We start from the raw sequence: 21,499 nt of genomic DNA, 5'->3' as shown, positions 1-21,499 counted from the left end.
CATGCCAGCGCTGTGATGTAGTTTTCCATGGGAAGTGGCAAGTGGCACTTTGCATTTCTGGAGAAGCCAGGGCTCTGAAGACCCGGCAAGAAATGCAGAACAGCACAGTTGCATGGAAAAGTTCTAGCAGGGTGGCATTCCGACAATGATAGCCACGTCATTGATGATCTGGCCCAATGAGCTTTCAAGCTCATTGACCTGTAACATTAATTCTGTTTCGCTGTCCACAGGAGCTGCCTGCCATGCCAAGTATTTCCAGCATTTTCAGTTTCTCTGTCACAGGATATTTAAGCTTCAACACATCATTGCTGACATGCACATAAACTGGTGTTCTGCTGTCACAGGTTCGGACAATGTATATCAAATTCCATACCTGCTTGGTTTACTTCCGTGTTCAAGGCTTTCTGCTCTGAAGTATCTGGCTGCCTGTCATTGTAAACTGTTTGTCAGACTCGGTGTGTTCTTTTCACACCTGAACCGGTCTATTTGTGAGCTGTGCGAAGGAGTGATCTGAACTTGAAAGGACAAGTTGATGAAACTGTTTAAAACAAATGGGATACTAAGTTTTAGAAAAAGAGGCATAGAGTAGGAAAGTATAGCAGAAAATAATAAACCTATTCAAATAATTGGTAAGGCCACAGAATATTTTGCCTAGCTCTGCATGCTTTACTAGAGGGAAGATGTATGAACAATCAAGAGAATAGTGCGGAAACATGCTCAGAAATTAGCATGCGTGAGAGGCTTTGACTATGAGCACCGTAAACACATGGTTTGGAGTTAAGGTCCACCAGCAGCAGCTGACAGCAACTAGGGATGGTCAATAAATGTGGCCTTGGCAGATTGCCACATTCCAAGTTGAAGAAGGCATGATATCTTAGTACAAAAACAGAATTACCTGGAAAAACTGTTTTTACCTCTATGATATCTTAGTAGTTTAGTATAGGACGAGCAGATCAGAGCTAGTTGGTTAGTTCAAAAGATTCACGAGAATTGTCCCAGGATGAGGAACTTCAGTAATGAAGATGAATTGGAGAAGTTGGGCCTGTTCCTCTTGGAGAAGATAGGGCTGAGACGAGGTTTGATAGAGGTGTTCAAAATCATAAGGGGCCTGGACAGAGTAGATAGGGAAAAACTGTTTGCACTCCGTGAAAGGATTGCGAACGTGAGGGCACAGATTTAAAGTAACTGGCAAAAGAAGCATAAGTAATATGAGCAGCAACGTTTTCACGCAGCAAGTGGTTAAGGCCTGGAATACGCAGTCTGAGAATGTGATGGAGGTTGGTTCAATTGAAGCATTCAAAAAGAAATTAGTCTGAAATCTGTGCAGGTTAAGGGGAGGGGGAATGGTACTAAGTGAGTTACTCATTTGGAGAGCCGATGCAGACAAGATGAGCTGAATGGCCTCCTTTTCTACTGTAACAATTCTGTGAATCTGTGAAATTCCACTCTAGCTATTTTTGAAATTGAATTCTATGAATCTGGATTTCAATACAAATCTTGATTAGTTCACTATCCTTAAGGAAGGAGAATCCGCCACCCTGTCTGCTCTACCCAACAGTTCCACATATGTGGTTGGCTCTGAATGCCCTGAGTGCAGTTATGCTGCCACACTGAACCCAGGAACAGTAAATAAATAAAGTGATAAGAATTTGAATGGTCACTGTGACTAATTGAGAGTTGACGAAGTAAAGCCAAGTGCTCAATGTTCCATTGCTCGTTCTTCTTTAAGCATTTGAGTTTAGTTGTTTAAATGGTGTAAACTGTAATCATAAGACCATAAGACATAGGAGCAGAAATTAGGCCATTCGGCCCATCGAATCTGCTCTGCCATTCCATCATGGCTGATAAGTTTCTCAGCCCTATTCTCCCCGTAACCTTTGATCCCCTTACCAATCAAGAACCTATCTATCTTGGTCTTAAATACACTCAATGACCTGGCCTCCACAGCCTTCTGTGGCAATGAATTCCATAGAATCACCACTCTCTGGCTAAAGAAGTTTCTCCTCATCTCTGTTCTAAAAGGTCTTCCCTTTACTCTGAGGCTGTGCCTTCGGGTCCTAGTCTCTCCTACTAATGGAAACATCTTCCCCAATGTCCACTCTATCCAGACCTTTAAGTATTCTGTAAGTTTCAATCAGATCCCCCCTCATCCTTCTAAACTCCATCGAGTATAGACCCAGAGTCCTCAAATGTTCCTCATATGTTAAGCCTTTCATTCCTGGAATCATTCTCATGAACCTCCTCTGGACCCTGTCCAGGGCCAGCACATCCTTCCTGAGATACGGGGCCCAAAATTGCTCACAATATTCTAAATATGGTCTGACCAGAGCCTTATAAAGCCTCAGCAACACATCCCTGCTTTTATATTCTAGTCCTCTCAAAATAAATGCCAACATTGCATTTGCCTTCCTAACTACCGACTCAACCTGCAAGTTAACCTTAAGAGAATCCTGGACTAGGACTCCCAAGTCCCTTTGCACTCCAGATTTCTGAATTCTCTCCCCATTTAAGAAATAGTCTTTGCCTCTATTCCTCCTACCAAAGTGCATGACCTCACACTTCCCCACATTGTATTCCATCTGCCACTTCTTTGCCCATTCTCCTAACCTGTCCAAATCCTTCTGCAGCCACCCCGCCTCCTCAATACTACCTGTCCCTCCACGTATCTTTGTATCATCTGCAAACTTAGCCAGAATGCCCTCAGTTCCTTCATCTAGATCATTAATGTATAAGGTGAAAAGTTGTGGTCCCAACACTGACCCTTGCGGAACTCCACTAGTCACCGGCCACCATCCTGAGAAGGATCCCCTTATCCCCACTCTCTGCCTCCTGCCAGACAGCCCATCTTCTATCCACGCTAGTACCTTGCCTCTAACACCATGGGCTCTTATCTTACTGAGCAGCCTCCTATGCTGCACCTTGTCAAAGGCTTTCTGGAAGTCCAAATAGATAGCATCCGTTGGCTCTCCTTTGTCTAACCTGTTCATTACCACCTCAAAGAATTCTAACAGATTTGTCAGACATGACCTCCCCTTGATGAAACCATGTTGACTTTGGCCTATTTTACCATGCACTTCCAAGTATTCTGAAATCTCATCCTTAATAATGGACTCTAAAATCTTACCAATGACTGAGGTCAGGCTAATCAGCCTGTAATTTCCCGTCTTTTGCCTCACTCCCTTCTTAAACGGGGTTTCATTAGCGATTTTCCAGTCCTCTGGGATCCTCCCTGACTCCAGTGATTCCTGAAAAATCACCACTAACGCCTCCGCTATCTTTTCAGCTATCTCCTTCAGAACTCTGGAGTGTAATCCATCTGGTCCAGGTGATTTATCCACCTTCAGACCTTTCAGTTTTCCTAGCACATTCTCCTTGGTAATGGCCACCATATTCACCTTTGTCCCCCCCCGATTCTCTTGAATTTTGGGGACGTTACTCGTATGTTCCTCCTTGAAGACTGATGCTAAGTAACTATTCAGTTCCTCTGCCATTTCTTTGTTCCCCATTCTCCAGCGTCATTTTCCAGCGGCCCAATGTCCACTTTTGCTTCTCTCTTACCCTTTATATATCTAAAAAAAACTCTTGCAATCTTCTTTTATATTACTGGCTAGTTTACCCTCATATTTAATCTTCTCCCTCCTTATTTCTTTTTTAGTTGTCCTCTGTTGGTCTTCATAGGCTTCCCAATCCCCTGGCTTCCCACTGCTCTTCGCTGTATTGTATGCTTTCTCTTTAGCTTTTATGCAGTTCCTGACTTCCCTTGTCAGCCTTGGTTGCTTCGTCCTCCCTTTAGTATGCTTCTTCCTAGGGATGAATTTTTGCTGTGTCTCCCAAATTACTCCAGAAACTCCTGCCATTGCTGTTCCACTGTCTTTCCTGCTAGGCTCATCTCCCAGTCAATTCTGGCCAGCTCCTCCCTCATGCCTCTGTAGTTACCTTTATTCAACTGTAATACCGTTACATCTGATTCCAGCTTTTTCCTCTCAAATTGCAGGGTAAATTCTATCATATTATGGTCACTTCCTCCTAAGGGTTCCTTCACCTTAAGCTCCCTTATCAAATCTGCCTCATTACACATCACTAAATCTAGAATTGCCTGTTCCACCACAAGCTGCTCCAAAAAGCCATCTCGTAGACATTCCACAAATTCCTTTTCTTGGGATCCACTACCAACCTGATTTTCCCAATCTACCTGCCTATTGCAATCCCCCATGATCACTGTAACCTTGCCTTTCTTACACGCCTTTTCTATCTGCTGGTGTATTTTGTGCCCCACATCCTGACTACTGTTTGGAGGCCTGTACATAACTCTCATTATGGTTTTTTACCTTTGCGGTTCCTCAACTCTACCCACACAGAATCTACATAATCTGACCCTCCGTCGTTTCTTGCTATCAATTTAATTTCATTTCTTACTAACAAAGCAACCCCACCCCCTCTGCCAGTCTGCCTATCTTTTCGATAGGATGTATACCCTTGGATATTTAGCTCCCAGTCCTGATCCCCCTGCAGCCATGTCTCCGCATTGCCCACCATATCATACCTGCCAATTTCAATCTGCGCCATCAGCTCATTTACCTTATTTCGTATAGTGTGTGCATTCAGATACAACACCTTCAGTCTTGTATTTCCTGTCCCCTTTCTCATTGTTGTCCCTTTTATCTGATGTGCTTAAAGTTACATTCCTAGCCCTTTCCAAACACTCTGTCCTATTTTGTGTTCTGGAGACTTTAATAGCCTCTCCTGGGCTCTCCTTCCTTTTTCAGTTTTTTCAAAATTTTCCATGAAGTTGAATCCCCCCCCCGCCCACCCACCCCGCTAACCTGCTGCTTTGTTTCCCATCAGTAGATGTTCTAATGCTTTTGGTTTCAGATTTGAGTAAGTTAGATAATGACCAACCTTGTGGAAAGAGTATCTCAATTGTACAATACACAAATATGTAAATTTTGAACATAATTAGAATAGATGCTCAAGTTATTTAATTGTAATGTAACTTTACTGGATTTTCAAACAATTCCTTGCAATTATTCAAGATTGAAAATGCCATAATTGTGTTGACAGTCAGTAGTGCTGTAGTTTTTTTTTGAAGCTGATGCAGTGCAATCTGTTGCATCCTGTTTTCTTGGACAATTAAATTGTGTTAATATTTCTGCCATCCACCTGGGAGTCTTTATACACCTTGCCACCTTTGAAAATATAGGCAGCTGAGGAAGACCTAGAAGAGGCTGGAGGATCGGATCTGGATAGAGGTCGACCTATGCGCAAAACTCTTTTATCTGTCAGAAATAGTCCACGGACAAATATCAGCAAAAGAGGATTCTCAGCTTGGATTGATTGTTCTGTGAAATGAAATTACAGTCCCTACTATATCAAATAGCTCATCCCAAAAGCAGCAAAATACTACAATTGCTGGAAGTCTGAAATAAAAGCATAACGCTGGGAGATGCTTAGCATATCTGACAGCATCTGTGGAAAAAGAAACAGTTAACGTTTCAGGACGATGACCTTTCATTAATATTCTGATGAAAGATAGTCATGTGAAATGTTAACTCTGTTCCTCTCTCCACAGGTGCTACCAAACCTGCTGGGCACCTCCTGACATCTTGGCTGGTAGGATGGAAGATCTGACCATCTGTGGGGCATTCAGAGCAATCAGATTGACCTTAAAGGCATATCTTAAGACAAAGAGATTCATACTCCAGGTTTAAATGCAGCTATCTTCCTCCTAGATCTCTTCCCAAAGCAACAGAAGAAATATGTTGAATTGAACTTTTGGTTATGTTGCCTTTATGAAATTAATAATTCCACCAGTCCTTGTATTGGTTTTAAAATTCTCATCCTTCCTTTCCAATCCCTTGTTGACTTTGCCCTTCTGTACCTCTGCAGCCTCCTACAGCCCTTTACTATATCTATACTCCTCTAGCTCTAGCCACTTGAGTATCCCAATTTTAATCATCCTACCATTGATGGATGTGCTTTCAGCTGCTAAGCCTCTAAAATCTTGAATTCCCTCCCTAAACCTCTCCACTTATCTTTCCTCCTTTAAGATGCTCCTTAAAACCTATCTCTTTGGCCCAATCTTTTGGCCATCTGTCCCAATGTTTCCTTACATGGCATGGTGTAAAATTTTATATGATAATGCTTCTGTGAAGTACCTTTGGATGTTATACTACATTCAAGGCACTATATAAATACAAATTGTTTTCGTTTATTGGCGAGAATTGATTGTTGCATGGAAAACTTGGGCTGCTACATCATTTAATGTATCATTGGTAATTAAATGTTATTTATTTTTCATGTAAACTGGTGAATTCAGCAGTAGGTTTCATTGGAAAATAAGTAAAGAACCTGTTTAGAAAATTCTTCAGTCATAAGTAACTTGATAACTTATGTTGGTCAGATATTTGAGGTAAAGTGTTAGGAAATTGAAATCAGTTTTGCTCAGATTCTCATTGATCGTGATTCTTCATGACCTCGTGGATGTTGGAAGATATTTGCTTGATTAATGCATTATTCTAATTGAATAGACAGTCTATGATATATTTAATGTTGTGCTTAAGTGTCTCCTAATGCGTTCACAGTGAGATTTATCTAATCTTAATGGCGCTTGCCTCTTATGAATCATTTTAAATTGCTTGCCATGCCATAAAAAAAATTTTCAGATCCTATTTTGCTTGGCCATGAAGAGAGTTTTGCCTTACTCTTTCAAACTAAGCAAATTAATTTCAATTCTCTCCTATTCAAGAAGCATTTTAACCTACTTGTATGAACTGATATACAAGCTCCATCAAATACAGTTGTGTCACTTAGTGCTGAAGTCATTTTTAATGGCCTTGACATTGAATTCCAGTGACATTATGTGCAGCAGGCATATGGCTTATTTGTTCTTAACCCGAGTACCCAAAATAGATTTAGAATGCATGACACATAAACAAAAATACCTGGAAAAACTCAGCAGGTCTGACAGGTCTGCGGAGAGGAATACCTCTTTGTCCTTTTGTCCATGACATCTTTTGGCAATCTCCACCTATCACTGGCCCTCTCTCCAGCTCTACCTGTCCCAACTCCATCCCCCCCAAACCAGCTTATATTTCACCTCTTTTCTATTTTTCCTTAGTTCTGATGAAGAGTCATACAGACTCGAAACGTTAACTGTATTCTTCTCTGCAGATGCTGTAAGACCTGAGTTTTTCCAGGTATTTTTGTTTTTGTCTTGGATTTCCAGCATCCGCAGTTTTTTGCTTTATTTTAGAATGCATGAGTTGGGATTGAACCTCTAAAGTGTTACCTTTGGCAATGGGCTCATGTCTCTGATTCTGCCTGTAGTAGTCTATTCTTTTTCCGAAGTTATGATGTTAGGATTTTAATGCAATTGTTTTGTTTGGGATGTGTGCGAGAAGAGCAGTAAGTGCAGCTTGTGTGGTTGGTTTCTGCTTCTCATTCTGGTGTGGTTGGTTGCACTGTCTAAGGTGCTCCATCTGCCCTCAAGTGGATGGAAAAGATCTCATGACATTATTTCAAAGGTGAGCAGTAGAATTCTCCCTGGTGACCTGGTCAGTATTTATCCCTAAATCAACATCATTAACGTAGATTGTCCAGTCATGATGTCATTGTTGTTCGTGGGACCTTGCTGTATGCAAATTGGCTCTTGCATTTGTGACCTCAGAACAGTTACTGCACAAAAGTGCAGTAAGGTTCTTTGGGATGTCCTGAGGTCATGAAAGAAACTATGTAAATACATATCCTTCACTTTATTACTTTTACCCTAGCTATAATTAGCTAAGTCAGCGCCAGGTAAATTGGACTTGGATGGTTTTGCATGTTGAAAGTTTCTGCCGAATTTTTTCAAGTGACCCCCATATCAAAGTACATGAGCACAATTGCATCTTTTTCTGAATGTATTAATTGTTAAATGTTAAATCGCCAAATTCATCTGTTCCAGTTTCAACTTACAGTTTTGTTTTTCTTCATTTTTCAAAATGGTTCTCTGGTACTTCAGCCACAAAAAAATGAGGCTTTCCTTCTAAAACAAAACCACAAACTCCTGAAAATGTTCCAGCACAGATTTACATTCCTTCTGTAAGCTATTTACCACTGTGTCTTACTGAGCATTTTGTGAGTTTTTAATATTTGGTAGTTTAATAAGTTAGGGTTCTGCAGCTAGTTATTGTGAAACACTGGTGTTGAAAAGTATATTCAGGCCCATTTCTGTTTGTACATCAGATTAAGCTTGGTGCTCATATGTGCAGTAAATTGGTATCTTGAAAACCCATTAAATTTTGGGTACCTGGTGGATGTTAAGTGATTAGCATCTTCCTCCTCCTCCCCTGTAGCAATTCCTACAGGGCGATCTATCATAGTATGTCATGCCCATCTATCTTGTGCCATCTTCACACCCACTGTAGCTCACCTGCAACTGCTGTGATCAGTAGTGCCAAAAGGAAGATTTAACATGAAAATCTAGCAATGCAATGAATCTATAAGTGGTCACATTTCAACCTAGTGTAGTAACTCAGGCAACCATTTAAGTCTAGCTTATCTAGTTTTACTCAATAATAAGAATTATTTCATAGTTTGTGGGTTCTGTAGCTTTAATTGCTTTCAGTGGTGATAAAAATTGTGTGCAATTAGGTCAGTTTTCTAATAAAGATTGAATTATTTTTGGAGCAATGGTATATCGAAATCAATTCATAAAAATTGCAGAATATACTATTTTGTCAAAATTTGTGTTGTAGGTCAAAATGTTTTTCACAGTAAATATTCTCCTGTTTCTTCTTCGACATATAAATGCTGCCTATGATTGGAAGATGGGAGTATCTCTCCAGGCTTGTTGACATTATTCTGACTGGCGGGTGGCTAGTTCGGGATTGTTTCCTCTCTCTCTCCCTGAAGGGCGTAAGGATGCTTTTTAAAAAAACTTTTAGTTTCTTACTTTTCCTTTCTTGAATCTTCCCACGCAACATGTATTTTCCAGCTGAAAAGATAGGTGCCCTGCTCCTCAACCTTTGCAAATGCCATTCTGAAACTGGACGGAAGTAGGCTCCTGTGTGGAAGTCACTAGCTTTCATTTGCTGCAATTACAATACATCTGAAATCAGGTGTTCAGCATATGATGAATTTTTGATACACATCCCTGCTCCATAGCTCAATATGTTGGGATTATTGCACAAACCAAAAAGACAACCTGAGGTGCGCATCCATCCTACATTGCAGCAGTGTTCTGCTCAATATTGAGAAACAAACATTTAGAAAACCTATTTGGTATAATCAAAGTTCTCATGACAAAGAAGACAAAATTGAGATTTATGGAAGGAAGTTGAGCTGGTCAAAGTTCTAGAGGTTTAATTAAATCTAGCAGGATGAAAGGCAACTGTTGCTTTGGATTTAAACCTTTTGTGCAGCATGCAAATCCATGAGTCAAGGATTTGAATTTAGGATTTCTGACTTGTTTTGAGGGAGCAGGAAAGAAAAAAAGTGTAGTGTGGAGGAGTTCCTGAACTATATAAAGTGAGCACTCTAGCTAAGTTATGTTAGTTTTTAATGTTTTCTGCACTTCCTGTTCCTGGTTTCCTTTGAACATTATGATTTGTGGATAAAAGCAAAATACTGTGGATGCTGGAAATCTGAAGCCAAAACAGAAAATGCTGGAAAAACTCAGCAGGCTTAACAGCATCTGTGGAGAGAAAAAGAACAAGAGTTAACGTTTCGGGGCTCTGAAGAAGAGTCATACGGTCTCAAAATATTAGCTCTTTTTTGTCTGTCCACAGATACTGTTAGACCTGCTGAGTTTTTCCAGCATTTCATGATTTGTGGATGACTTGGTTCCAACTTGCTCTAGTGCAGCTGAGTTGACAGTCAAAATGGGGGAAATCCACTTTCTAATTGCACTTGTGGGAGGCTTCACATCTTAATTTAGCTTCACATTTTTGGTTTACCACTGACTCCTCCATCCCTTTTGTATGATTATTTTCTGCAATTTTTCTGTTTCAACAGAAATAGAAGGAAAGTGATAAAATTCCACAGGCTCAAAAATTGCTGTAAAAATAATAGGCTAATTGCTCACCTTATTAATGTAAAAATGCCACAGCAGCTTTAGGCGAAGGCAGATCCATGCATTAACATGGAAATTTAAGTGTGATGCATTGCTCCTCCATGAACTTGGTGAAAATGGCATCTCATGTCTGGCACACCATTCAAATGCCTGGTAGATATCAAGTAAACTCACCACATAATGTTGGGCTTATCCATTTCGGTCTAAATGCCCTTTTGACAATGCAATAACTTATGCCTGTCAACCTCTCTGGCACTGGGAATTATCTATTGGAAATGTGGAGTCTCATGCCCTTCAATTGTTGGAGATTTAAAAATATGTTTTCCATTTTCTTTCTCAATCCAATCTTTGCCTTGAATGCTCTTTATCAGACATTGAATTTAGCCACTCAATCTTACACTTCCTTGTTCAGACCGTGTGCTATTAATTTCAAAATCCTTCAACCTGATTGGTTAAAGATATACACAGTTGCTTACCAGGTTCACTCAAATGCCCTGCAAATGGCACCGTGTTTCTCGCACTTCCAGCAACTTGGAGAGCGCCGTAGATTTAATGGGCAAGGGCAATTCTTATTAATAGTGGACTGCATTTGCCAGCTTATGAGCGCAATTGTTGGGCCATTGTACATTTTAAAGCTGATGATGATGGTCAGTCTTAAAGTAAGAAAATGTATATGCACCACTTGCATCACAAAGCTATTTAATTTTAATAATATTATTGGAAAATATTTTCCTTTTAAAATAGAGGTTTAGTCTGTGGGTGTCTTAATTAGATTAAAGCCAGCCAGTCTGGGTGCTTTAATGTGTACTAGCTTTGAGATGTAAATTGAGAAGTAGATGTGCATTTGCATTTTGTTGAATAGAGCATTCAAGAAGTGGGGTGAAATCTGGCACCTAGCTAGGAGACACCAAATAGTGTTTATATTACTAATAAAATCAGTATTATGAAGGGGTTTTATTGGTAGAAGAGGTGGGGTTCAAAGAGGCTGGTGATACATTGAGAATTTACATTCAGTGACATGTGTGGATATAACCGATAGCAGTTTTCATGTGTGCAGAGCAGATGCAATGTAAGATCAAAGCATGTAATCCTACCACTGTGTCTGCAAGGAAGCAAAATGAAAGGAACCTTCTTTTGAATTCGTACGGTGAAAATGCTTTGCCTAATGTCTGATTAAGTCTATGGTTTGCTGTTGCCTTATTGGAGATTAGTTTAGGAATTTGTTAAGTTATGGTAGTAGTAATTTGTAGCTATATGTGTTTAATGTGTTGTAACTTAATGAAATGTTTCATTCAGTTTAATATAAAACCTCTCGAACTGAAGGCCTGATTCCTGAATTTAGAGTTGCATCTCAGACATAAAAATATAGGTTATGACAGATATTTAAAGTTTCCCTCTGGGACTTTTAACTCAGCTTTACCAACTACTGTCTCATAACTTGTTACATTAAGTTTGTGGTTTAAAGCTTTAAAATACATTGATTCTGAAACTTCAAACTTGTGCACTGTCAGAATTTTGTCTCGATCATGCCTTTTCATTTTCCTGTTTATTAATTGGGAGATTATCCCAATCCCACAGATTAGTCAGGCAGCAGCCTGACATAGTCATACTAACCCAATGAAACCTTACAGATAATGTCCCAGACACCACCTTTACCATCCCTGGGTATGTCCTGTCCCGTTGGCAGGACAAAACCAGCAGAGGTGACGGCACAATGGCATACCTTCGTGAGGGAGTTGCCCTGGGAGTCCTCAACATTGACTCTGGACCCTGTGAAGCCTCATGGCATCAGGTGAAACATGGGCAAGGAAACCTCCTGCTGATTACCACGTACTACATGCTGCCAAACCATCAACCCCTTCCCTGGCTGTTGAGTCAATACTTCTCCATGTTGAACACCACTTACAGGGAAGCACTGAGAGTGGTAATGGTGCAGAATAATAAACACTAGGTGGGGGACTTCGATGTCCATCACCAAGAGTGACTCAGTAGCACCATTATTGGCCGAGCTCTAAAGGACATAGCTGCTAAATTGAATCTGTGGCACATGGTGAGGGAAACAGCAAGAGGGAAAAACATGCTTGACCTTATCCTCACCAACCTGCCTACTGCAGATGCACCTGTCCATGACGTTATCGGTAGGAGTGACCTCATAAAGTAGAGATGAAGTCCTGACTTCACATTGAGGATACCCTTCATTGTGTGGTGTGGGACTACCACTGTGCTAAATGGGATAGATTTCGAACAGATCTAGCAACCCAAGACTGGGAGATCAAGAGGCGGTGTGGGCCATCAGCAACAGCAGCAGAATTGTACTCAACCACAATCTGTAACCTCATGGCCCAGCATTTCTCCCACTCAACCATTACCATCAAGCCAGGGGATCAACCCAGGTTCAATGAAGAATGCAGGAGGGCTTGCCAGGAGCAGCACCAGGCATACCGAAAAGTGAGGCGTCAACCTGGTGAGGCTACAACACAGGACTAGATGCATGCCAAACAGCAAAAGCAGCAACTGATAGACAGAGCTGAGCGATCCCACACCAACGGCTCAAATCTAGGTTCTGCAGGCCTGCCTCATTCAGTAATGAATGATTGTGGACAATGAAACAACTCACTGGAGGATGAGGCTCTACAAATACGCCCACCCTCAATGATGAGGGAGCCCAGCACATCAGTGCAAAAGCTAAGGCTGAAGCATTTGCACAATCTTCAACCAGAAATGCTGAGTGGATGATCCATCTCTGCCTCCTCTGGAGATCCCCAGCATTGCAGATGCCAGTGTTCAGCCAATTCGATTCACTCCGCTCCTGGATCTCAGTTCCAAGACATTACTGCAATTGTTCCTCAGGGTAGTGACCTAGGCCCAACCATCTTCAACTGCTTCATTAATGACCTACCTTCCATTATAATATCCATATGCTTCCTAATGGCAAAATGCTTGTAAGTTAAATGGACATTCACCAAATAGCCATATATAATTTGTCCACAAAGTATTACTACAGCTTGCTTTGTAAGAATGACCCAAATACCCTTTGTGACCATTCACGACTTCACAGATACTGAAGCAGTCCATGTCCAAATGGACAACATCCAGGCTTAGGCTAATAAGTGGCAAGTAACATTTGTGCCAGGCAATGGCCATCTCCAATAAGAGAATATCTAACTATTGTCCCTTGACATCCAGTGGCATTACCATCGTTGAATGCCTCACTATAAAGATCCTGGGGGTTACCATTGACCAGAAAGTGAACTGGACTGGCCATATAAATACTGTGGCTACAAGAGCAGGTCAGAGGCTAGGAACCCTGCAGTGAGTAACTCACCACCTGAATCCCCAAAGCCTGTCCACCATCTACAAGGCACAAGTCAGGAGCGTTGATTGAATACTCTCCACTTAACTGGATGAGTGCAGCTCCAACAACACTCAAGAAGCTTGACACCATCCAGGACAAAGTAGCCCGCTTGATTGGCACCCCATTCACCATCTTAAATGTCCACTCCCTCCACCACCGAAGCACTGTGGCAGCAGTGTGCACCATCTATAAGATGCACTGCAGCAACTCACCAAGACTCCATCGACAGCACCTTCTGAACCTGTAACCTGTACCACTTAGAAGGATAAGGGCAACCGTTGCACGGTAACACCACCTACGTTTTCTCATCCAAGCCGCACGCCATCCTGACTTGGAACTTTATTGCTAACCCTTCACTGTTGCTGGGTTCATACCCTGGAGCTCCATCCCTAACAGCACTGTGGGTATACCTACACTGCATGGCCTGTAGTGGTTCAAGAAGGCAGCTCATGACCACCTTCTCAAGGGTAATTAGGGATGGGCAATATATGCTGGCCCGGCCAGTGACACCCACATCCCATGAATGAATAAGAAAAAAAAATGCAGATGGTTTGCTTGCTGAGAGGGCTTGAATTTGCACAAAAAAAAAATTAATTCAAAATGCTGATGTCCAAAGGGAAGAAATAGGTGGGAGGATAAATATTTGTCAAGGATCATGAATTGTGGTTTCCTTTGAATTTTCCTATCAGTAATGTGAATGTTCAAAAATGCAATTTTCAGTAAATAGAAGACTTGAAATATACTTTTTTGCAAATTTATTAGTGCTTCCAAAGAATATTGCTTATATTGATTGCAAGGACTTGGGTCGTTCCTAGAAAGCAAACTGTAGCAACACCTTGTGGACAAATTATATATGGCTGGTGAATGTCCATTGGACTTGCAAGCACATTGTCATTGGGAAGCATATGGATAGTAGATGTCTTTTCTTAAAACTGTGTTTTTCGATATGGTTACTATGAATTGCGATAGATTGGCAACGCAACACATCATTCTCCACCCTTAAGGCCTGGTAATTTTTGAGTGAGTCCAGGTATTTGGCTTCAAACAGAAAACTTGTTTTTGCATGCTGCTTTGATTTAAAAAAAAAATAGCCCCAGTATTTATTAACATGGTAGTTTGTGCCATGTTCTTTTCTATGTTTACTGCTTCAGGATAAGGTGCTACAATAACCTTACTTTGTGTATTAATCAGAATGTCTCCCTATATACCCTTTCACATTTTCAAGGTGGAGACTTTTTAAAAAAGGTTTCAAAGGCAGCTAGTTTTGTGATTTGTGTTTCCAAATTTGCAGTATTTCTGAGGTTGTATAATCAAACATGGTGTGTCTGCATCTAAACTTGGCTCCCACTGCAGCCATAGATAAAGTTCCTTGATCCTGTACATGAAGAAGTGTGTCCTGACATCAGCCTAAATGACCTAACTTTAAGGTGAGGTCCTCTTGTTCTGGGTTCATCTCTACCCTATCAGGTTATTTAAATTTCTCTTTAAGGGTGATTATATTTGAGATAATGTTCTATATTGAGGGATCTGTAGAACTGAAAGAGTTTTATGCAGCTGTAGCATAACATCACCCCTTCATATTCCAGCCCCTTTGAGATGAAGGCTAACCCTCCATTTTCGCTTTTACTTTTGATCATTGATTTGTGCACATAGAACCCTCAATTTCTCTGCTTGCACATACTTGACTGACTATCTCCTACCTCCTAACCAATTTCCTGCCTATGTCAAATAGTAGCCTCCAATTCCATGTGCTTCCATTTTTTCTAACAGATTCTTGTGTGGAAACTATTAGCAATATTTTACTCTGTTCATTCATGGGACATTGCTGATGAGGCTAGCATTATTAGCCCTTGAGGAGATGGTGAGGAGCTGCCGCCTTGAACCACTGCAGTTTGTGTTTTAGGTGCATGCAAAGCGTTCTGTAGTGAGTTCCATGCTTTTGACCCAGAGAAGGAATGGCGATGTATTTCCAAGTCAGGATGGTACATGACTTGGAAGGGAACTTGCAGGTCGTGGTGTTCACATGCTCCTGTTGACCTTGTTCTTTGAGGGGATGTACATTGCGGGGGTTTGGAAGATGTTATCAAACAAGTCTTATTGAGTTACTGTAGTGAATCTTATTAATGGTACGCATTGCAGCCATGGTGAGCTTGTGGTGGAGGTTTAAGATGGTGGAATGTGGTGCCAATCAAGTGGACTGCTTTGTTTTGGATAGTGTTGAGCTTCTTGAGGGTTGATGGAGCTGCAATTGGAGAGTATTCCATCACACTCCTTGCACCTTATGGATACTGGACAGGCTTTGTGCAGTCAGAAGATTAGGCACTTGCTGCAGAGTACCCAGCCTCTGACCTGCTCTTGTAACTGCTGTGTTTATGTGGCTAGTCCAGTTAAGTTTCTGATCAATGGTGACCCCCAGAATGTTGATGTTGGGGGATTCAATGATAGTAATGTCATTGGGCATGAACTGCTTTATTATTTGAGGAGTTGTGAATGGGGCTCACCACTGCAATCTTCATCAAACATCCCGTCTTCTGACCTTTATGATGGAAGGAATGTCATAGGTGAAGCAGCTGATGATGGATGGGCTGAGGGAATTGCCCTGAGGAAGTCCTGCAGAAATGTCCTGGAGCTGAGATGATTAGCCTCCAACAGCCACAGCCACCTTCCTTTGTGATAGTTATGACCCCAGCTAGTTTCCCCTGATTTCCATTGACATTGAATGTCTTATGGAAGTCCCATCAAGAATAACACCCATAGATGCTCCTTTATCTATTATGTTAGTGGTTTTCTCAAAATTCAGCTAACTTAGTTAGACATAGCTTACCCTTCAGAAATCCATGCTGGCCTTTTCTGGTGCATTTTGTCGAAGTACTCAGCCTTTAATAACAGATTCTAGAAACTTAGCCACAACAGATTTTAGACCTGTATCTCCATGATTTCCTGGTTTATCTTTCTTACCCTTCTTCAACAACACCCTGGACCTTGATATTAACTCATTCTCTGAAATCCCCCAGGGGAGGTTTTACTTTGCCAAAGCTCAACAGTATATTTCATTTGTCCCCCTCACATTATTCTCTAACTAATCATTTGCTTCTTGTGGCGTATTTCCAAGGACTTTTAACACTGAAAGTGGTGTAATGCAACCAACCTATTTTGCAGCAGGGCCTCAAATTTTTATCTTTGGGATATCACAGCAGCTGTCCATAAATCAAGTTCCTACATTTCTGCTGTTTTGATATGTTCAGAATGTTGAAGCAACAACTTGTGTTCAGCTAGAGCAGCTGTTAAGAGCAGAGCAAGCTTAAACCAAGTTAACGCATTCCTTTTTATTTAAACTACTTTTAACCACCCCATACACCCTCCTCCCCAAAAAAAGCTGCTTACCTTTTTAATTTACTGCTGGTGAATTGTGGATGAAAGGTTACAAGCAGTAATTTATTTAAAGCATATGAAGGTGAGGAAAATTTAATTGCCATTACTACTCATAAGCAAGTGGCCTACATAAAGTATAACAACTGGAAATGCATAGATATTGGGAAGAACGAAACCATTGTCTTTATTGCCAGCCACAATCTTAATTTCCTTGCCATTTCTCTCTCCCCAGTGACTGTTAAAGGCTGAACCATATTGTAGGCATTGGCTCAATGATGATCATCTGACCACCTCTGGTCCATCACCAAGACAGCCTCTATCCATCTGGAACATCTCAGTTTCAATCACTGCCTCAGCTCATCTGCTGCTGAAACCCTTATTCATGCCTTTATTATCCTTACTCTGTGCTCCGCTGGCTGGCCTCCCATTTTCCACTCACCATAAACTTGAGCTCATCCAAAACTCTGTTGCCCATATCTTTGTTCACATCAAGTCCCATTTACCCATTACCCCTGTGCTGGCTGACCTGCAGTGCCTCAATTTAAAACATATTATCCTTGTTTTCTAATTCCTCCCTGACCTCTCTCCACCTACCTTTGTAAACTCCTCCAGTCTTACAACCTCCTAGATCTCTCGTTCTTGCAGTTTTGGTCTCTTGTTCAATCTCGATTTTTTTTTTGTTTTATTGCTCTAACATTTCTGGTAATGCTTTCAGCGGCTTAAGCCCAAAGCTCTGGAATTCTGTCCTTCAGCCTCTCTTAATCTTGATCTGTCCCTCCTTTTAAAATGCTCCTTAAAATTTACCTTTGATAATTTTTGCTATTTTCTTATGTGGCTCGATGTTTGACAATGCTGCTGTGAAGTTTTACTTTGTTAAAAAGCGCTGTGTAAATGCAATTTAAGTGTTCTGAACATACTTTAGATGTGTTGGCATTGAATTTTCTTTCTGTATGTGTTTTTTGAAGACCTTGAATATTTTGTGAATACAACTGTGAGAAGACAAATGTCCCTAAATTTCTCTTTATCTGACTGTAAAACCTGTGTCCAAGATGGTGATCTCCTTCCATGTTACTGTTTTAATTGCCAAGCTAGTGGGCAAGTAATGCCCTTTTGGAAATTTGCCCTTGCTGCTTTCATAGAACAAAATGTAACTCAGATCAGTTATGTAAGGAATAGAACAGTGTCCATCACCTAATGCTTCAGGCATTTTATTTTCCAGTGTGCTATCATAAATATGTACAATTGTGTTGGTAGAAAGTTGTGTGTTTTAAAATCAGTTAGTGCTTTCAGAGCAGCAACCAAAGTTCTATCTTAAGGATTGTCTCTTTTATGGAGATGAGTGGGGATGGGAGTAATATTTCTGAAGAAAATTTATTTTTGTTTTATTTTTCAGCATTTGGAGAGGACCAAATGTCAACTGTGTGGACAGCTCAGGATACACCCCGTTGCACCATGCTGCTCTTAATGGACAAAAGTAAGTGAGGTGCTTATGGACCAAAATATTTGGATTATGTTCCCAATTTTGCTTGAGAAAATGGAGCATTGAATATAAAATACTCAGTATCGTGACCAGCTGCAAACCTTTTTTTACTCCAGCAAAAGTAGCCAAAAAAATTGAAACAATGTAGAGCATTTGCCTTTTTCTTAGTATGTCAAAAGGTGCCCTGTATGTGTACAAATGTAAAGTGACTAAATGCAACTGAGTCAGAATAATTCAGTCAGAGCTTGCTAATTGGATATCAGTGAAACTGAGCCCAAGTATTTGAAAAACTAAGCCATAAATATAATTGTCATTTTGATTTGAAGTATACTTTGGAAATTAAGGTGCCACAAAACTACGTGGAACAGGCACTTTAATTTCTCAAATCTATTTTCCATTCTGAAGAAAACTATGATAAATATCTGAAATTAAGCCTTTGTTTCATACCTTGAATATCATACATGTTGTCCTTCATATAGACACTAGGAAATCATTTTCCCTTCTGGATTGGGGTGGCAACCTGCTGTCACAGGCTGTGGGATGCACTTGAATTTTCTGTGAGGTCATCTGTTTAGAACCTGAGAGATTCTCAACTGTGACGGAGAAAAGGGATTTAGGTGTCCATGTATGTAATTCACTGAAAAGATACAGAAGTAATAGGAAAGGCTAATGAATATTGTCCTTTATCTCCAGTGGGTTAGAATATACTTTGTACAGAGTCTTGGTCAGACCCCCGTCTGGAGTACTGCAGTTAATTTTGGGCACCGATATCAAAGAGATAAAAACAGGAAATGCTGGTAACAGCAGATCAGACAACATTTGTGGAGAGAGAAACAAGAGTTAAAATTTTAAATCAATTAATTTTCATCAGAACTTGCAAGGATATCAGGAAAGATATATTAACCTTGAAGAGAAAATTGTGTAGATTTATCAGAATGATACTGGGATTTAAATGGTTAAATTATGAGAGCAGATTACGTAAAATTCATTTGTATTCCCTTGACTTTAAAAGGTTGAGGGGTGATGTTATCAAGTTGTTTAAATTGAAGAGGCATTTAAGAGAGTATGTAGGAGAAACTATTTTCTCCAGTGGGGGAACCTGGAATAAGGGGACAGAAACCTAATGCACTATGGGCTGCGGATGCTGAGATGATGTGTGAAGTAATGAGAAAGGACAAAATTTGGAACCAGCACTTATCAAGGGGGAAAATTGTGGGAGCATCGAAGAAAGCTGAGGAGAGATTGAAATGGTATGATTGTCTTTTGCGGAGAGAGGGGAAATGTGGTGAGATGAGTGATGAAGATGGAACTGCCAGGAAGAAGGACAAGAGGAAGGCCTAAGACCAAATGGAAAGATGTGGTAAGAGACTTTAGTGCAGTGGGATTGGAAGAAAAATGGGTGACTGACAGGAGAAGATGGACAAGGATAAGCAGCCAGCATTATGGCAATTCCAATTATGGCAACCTCTCTCCGCAAAAGTAAAATGGGAGAAGCCAAAAGAAGAATCATCCTAATATTCCAGTTGGACCACCTGGGACTGAAATGAGGAAGTGGTTTTTCTCACAAACATTCATGGAAACCTGGAACTTACTTCTCCAGAAAGCCTTTGATGCCAAGTCAACTGAAATTGTTGAGAGTAAGATCAAAGGTGGGAAAATGGAATTGAGGTACAGATCAGCCGTGATCTAATTGAATGAGGGAATAGTCTTGAAGAGTTAAAAGGTCTACTCCTGTTTCCTATGCCTCGTATACCAATTTGGGAAAGTGAAGCATCACAGAAGCATTGGAAGCTGAGCAGATTGGCCTGCAAATCACAATGATTACAGCGCAGAGGAGGGCCACTCGGCTTGTCGTGTCTGCACTGGCTGTCCAAAGGAACAACTTGCCTAGTGTCACTCCATGACCACCTCCCTGGAGTTCTGCACATTCTTCCTTTTCAGATAAAATTCCAATCAGCTCTTAACTGCCTTGATTGAACCTGCCTCCACCACACACTTAGGTAGTACATTCCAGATCCTAACCACTTGCTGCATTAAAATTTTTTCTTCATGTCTCCATTGCTTCTTTCATTTAAATCTGTGCCTCATTGTTCTCGTCCCCTCCTCCTTTGGGAGCAGTTTCTCCCTATTTACACTGTCCAGACCCCTCATGATTTTGAATAGTTCTATCAAACCTCTCATCCTTCCTCTCTCCAAGGAATACAGTCCCAACCTCTCCAATCTATCTATGTAACTGAAGTTCGTCATCCCTGGAACCAATTTTGTGAACACTTTCTGCACTCGTTCTAATGCCTTCACATCTTTCTTGAAGTGTGGCACCCAGAACTGGACACACTAGAGTTGAGGCCAATCCAGTGTTCTATACAAGTTTAACGTAACCTCTACTTTAGTATTCTGACCCTATAAATAAAGCCCATGATACTGTATGTTTTATTATCTGCTCTAGCCACCTTCAATGACTTATGCATAAATACGCCCAGATCCCTCTGTTCCTGTACCCCCTTGAAAATTGTATCCTTTATTTTATATTGTCTCTAAGTTCTTGCTACCAAAATGAATCGCTTCACACTTCTGGTAGGAGAAAAATTTTCTCAACCTCACTCTGGGCTTGTTTTACCTACTAGCCATAGTGCAGTCGAGGTTAGAAGAAGATGGTTTCACCCACCTTCTCGCCAGTGGATGATAAATGTTGTGTGGTGTCGCCAAAAGAAAATTAGGTGAACTTAATATATACTTAACAGAAATTACTGTGTACTGTGCTATAAACTATAACTAATAAATTACAGTTAATTTGGAACACTGTCAGTAAGCCATACACTCGATTTCTCCAGGAGTTTATAGTTGTAGTTTTTTTTTAAGATTTGTTTAATATGTTTATTTTTGTTTATAGGGAAGTTGTTGAAATGTTATTGAAGAATGAAGCTTCCACTAACATTGCCGATAACAAGGGATGTTATCCACTTCACCTCGCTGCTTGGAAGGGAGATTCACATATAGTCAGGCTTCTTATTCATCAAGGACCGTCCCATGCAAAAGTCAACGAACAGGTCTGAAGTCTTAAAAGGGTTTGTGAACAGTGTTGGAGGATATGTATTTAATCTGTTTTATTGATGATGAAATCTGTCTTAATTTCACATTTCCTTTTGTTGATATTCAGGTGCTATCAAAAACTCTACGAAGAGGTGGGGACCAGAAAAATAGTTCTTAATAGGGATTTATTTTTTCATGGTCTAAACGTGCC

At 40.6% G+C, this 21,499-nt stretch overlaps 1 protein-coding gene across 9 annotated transcripts in view; it reads left to right on the top strand.

The window, feature by feature from the left end:
* The window catches only part of anks1ab (ankyrin repeat and sterile alpha motif domain containing 1Ab), a 484,507-nt gene that overhangs the window by 129,705 nt on the left and 333,303 nt on the right, over positions 1-21,499 (top strand). For all 9 annotated transcript variants that reach the window (XM_041195093.1, XM_041195098.1, XM_041195102.1 and 6 more), the window contains exons 2-3: positions 18,172-18,252; positions 21,149-21,305. In XM_041195093.1, coding sequence (XP_041051027.1) covers positions 18,172-18,252; positions 21,149-21,305 — 238 coding nt within the window. The remainder of the gene's footprint in view (positions 1-18,171; positions 18,253-21,148; positions 21,306-21,499) is intronic.

The sequence above is a fragment of the Carcharodon carcharias genome, chromosome 9 (assembly GCF_017639515.1).
Source record: "Carcharodon carcharias isolate sCarCar2 chromosome 9, sCarCar2.pri, whole genome shotgun sequence".
NCBI classification, from domain to species: Eukaryota; Metazoa; Chordata; class Chondrichthyes; order Lamniformes; family Lamnidae; genus Carcharodon; species Carcharodon carcharias.
This window is presented reverse-complemented; position numbering and strand designations above follow the sequence as displayed.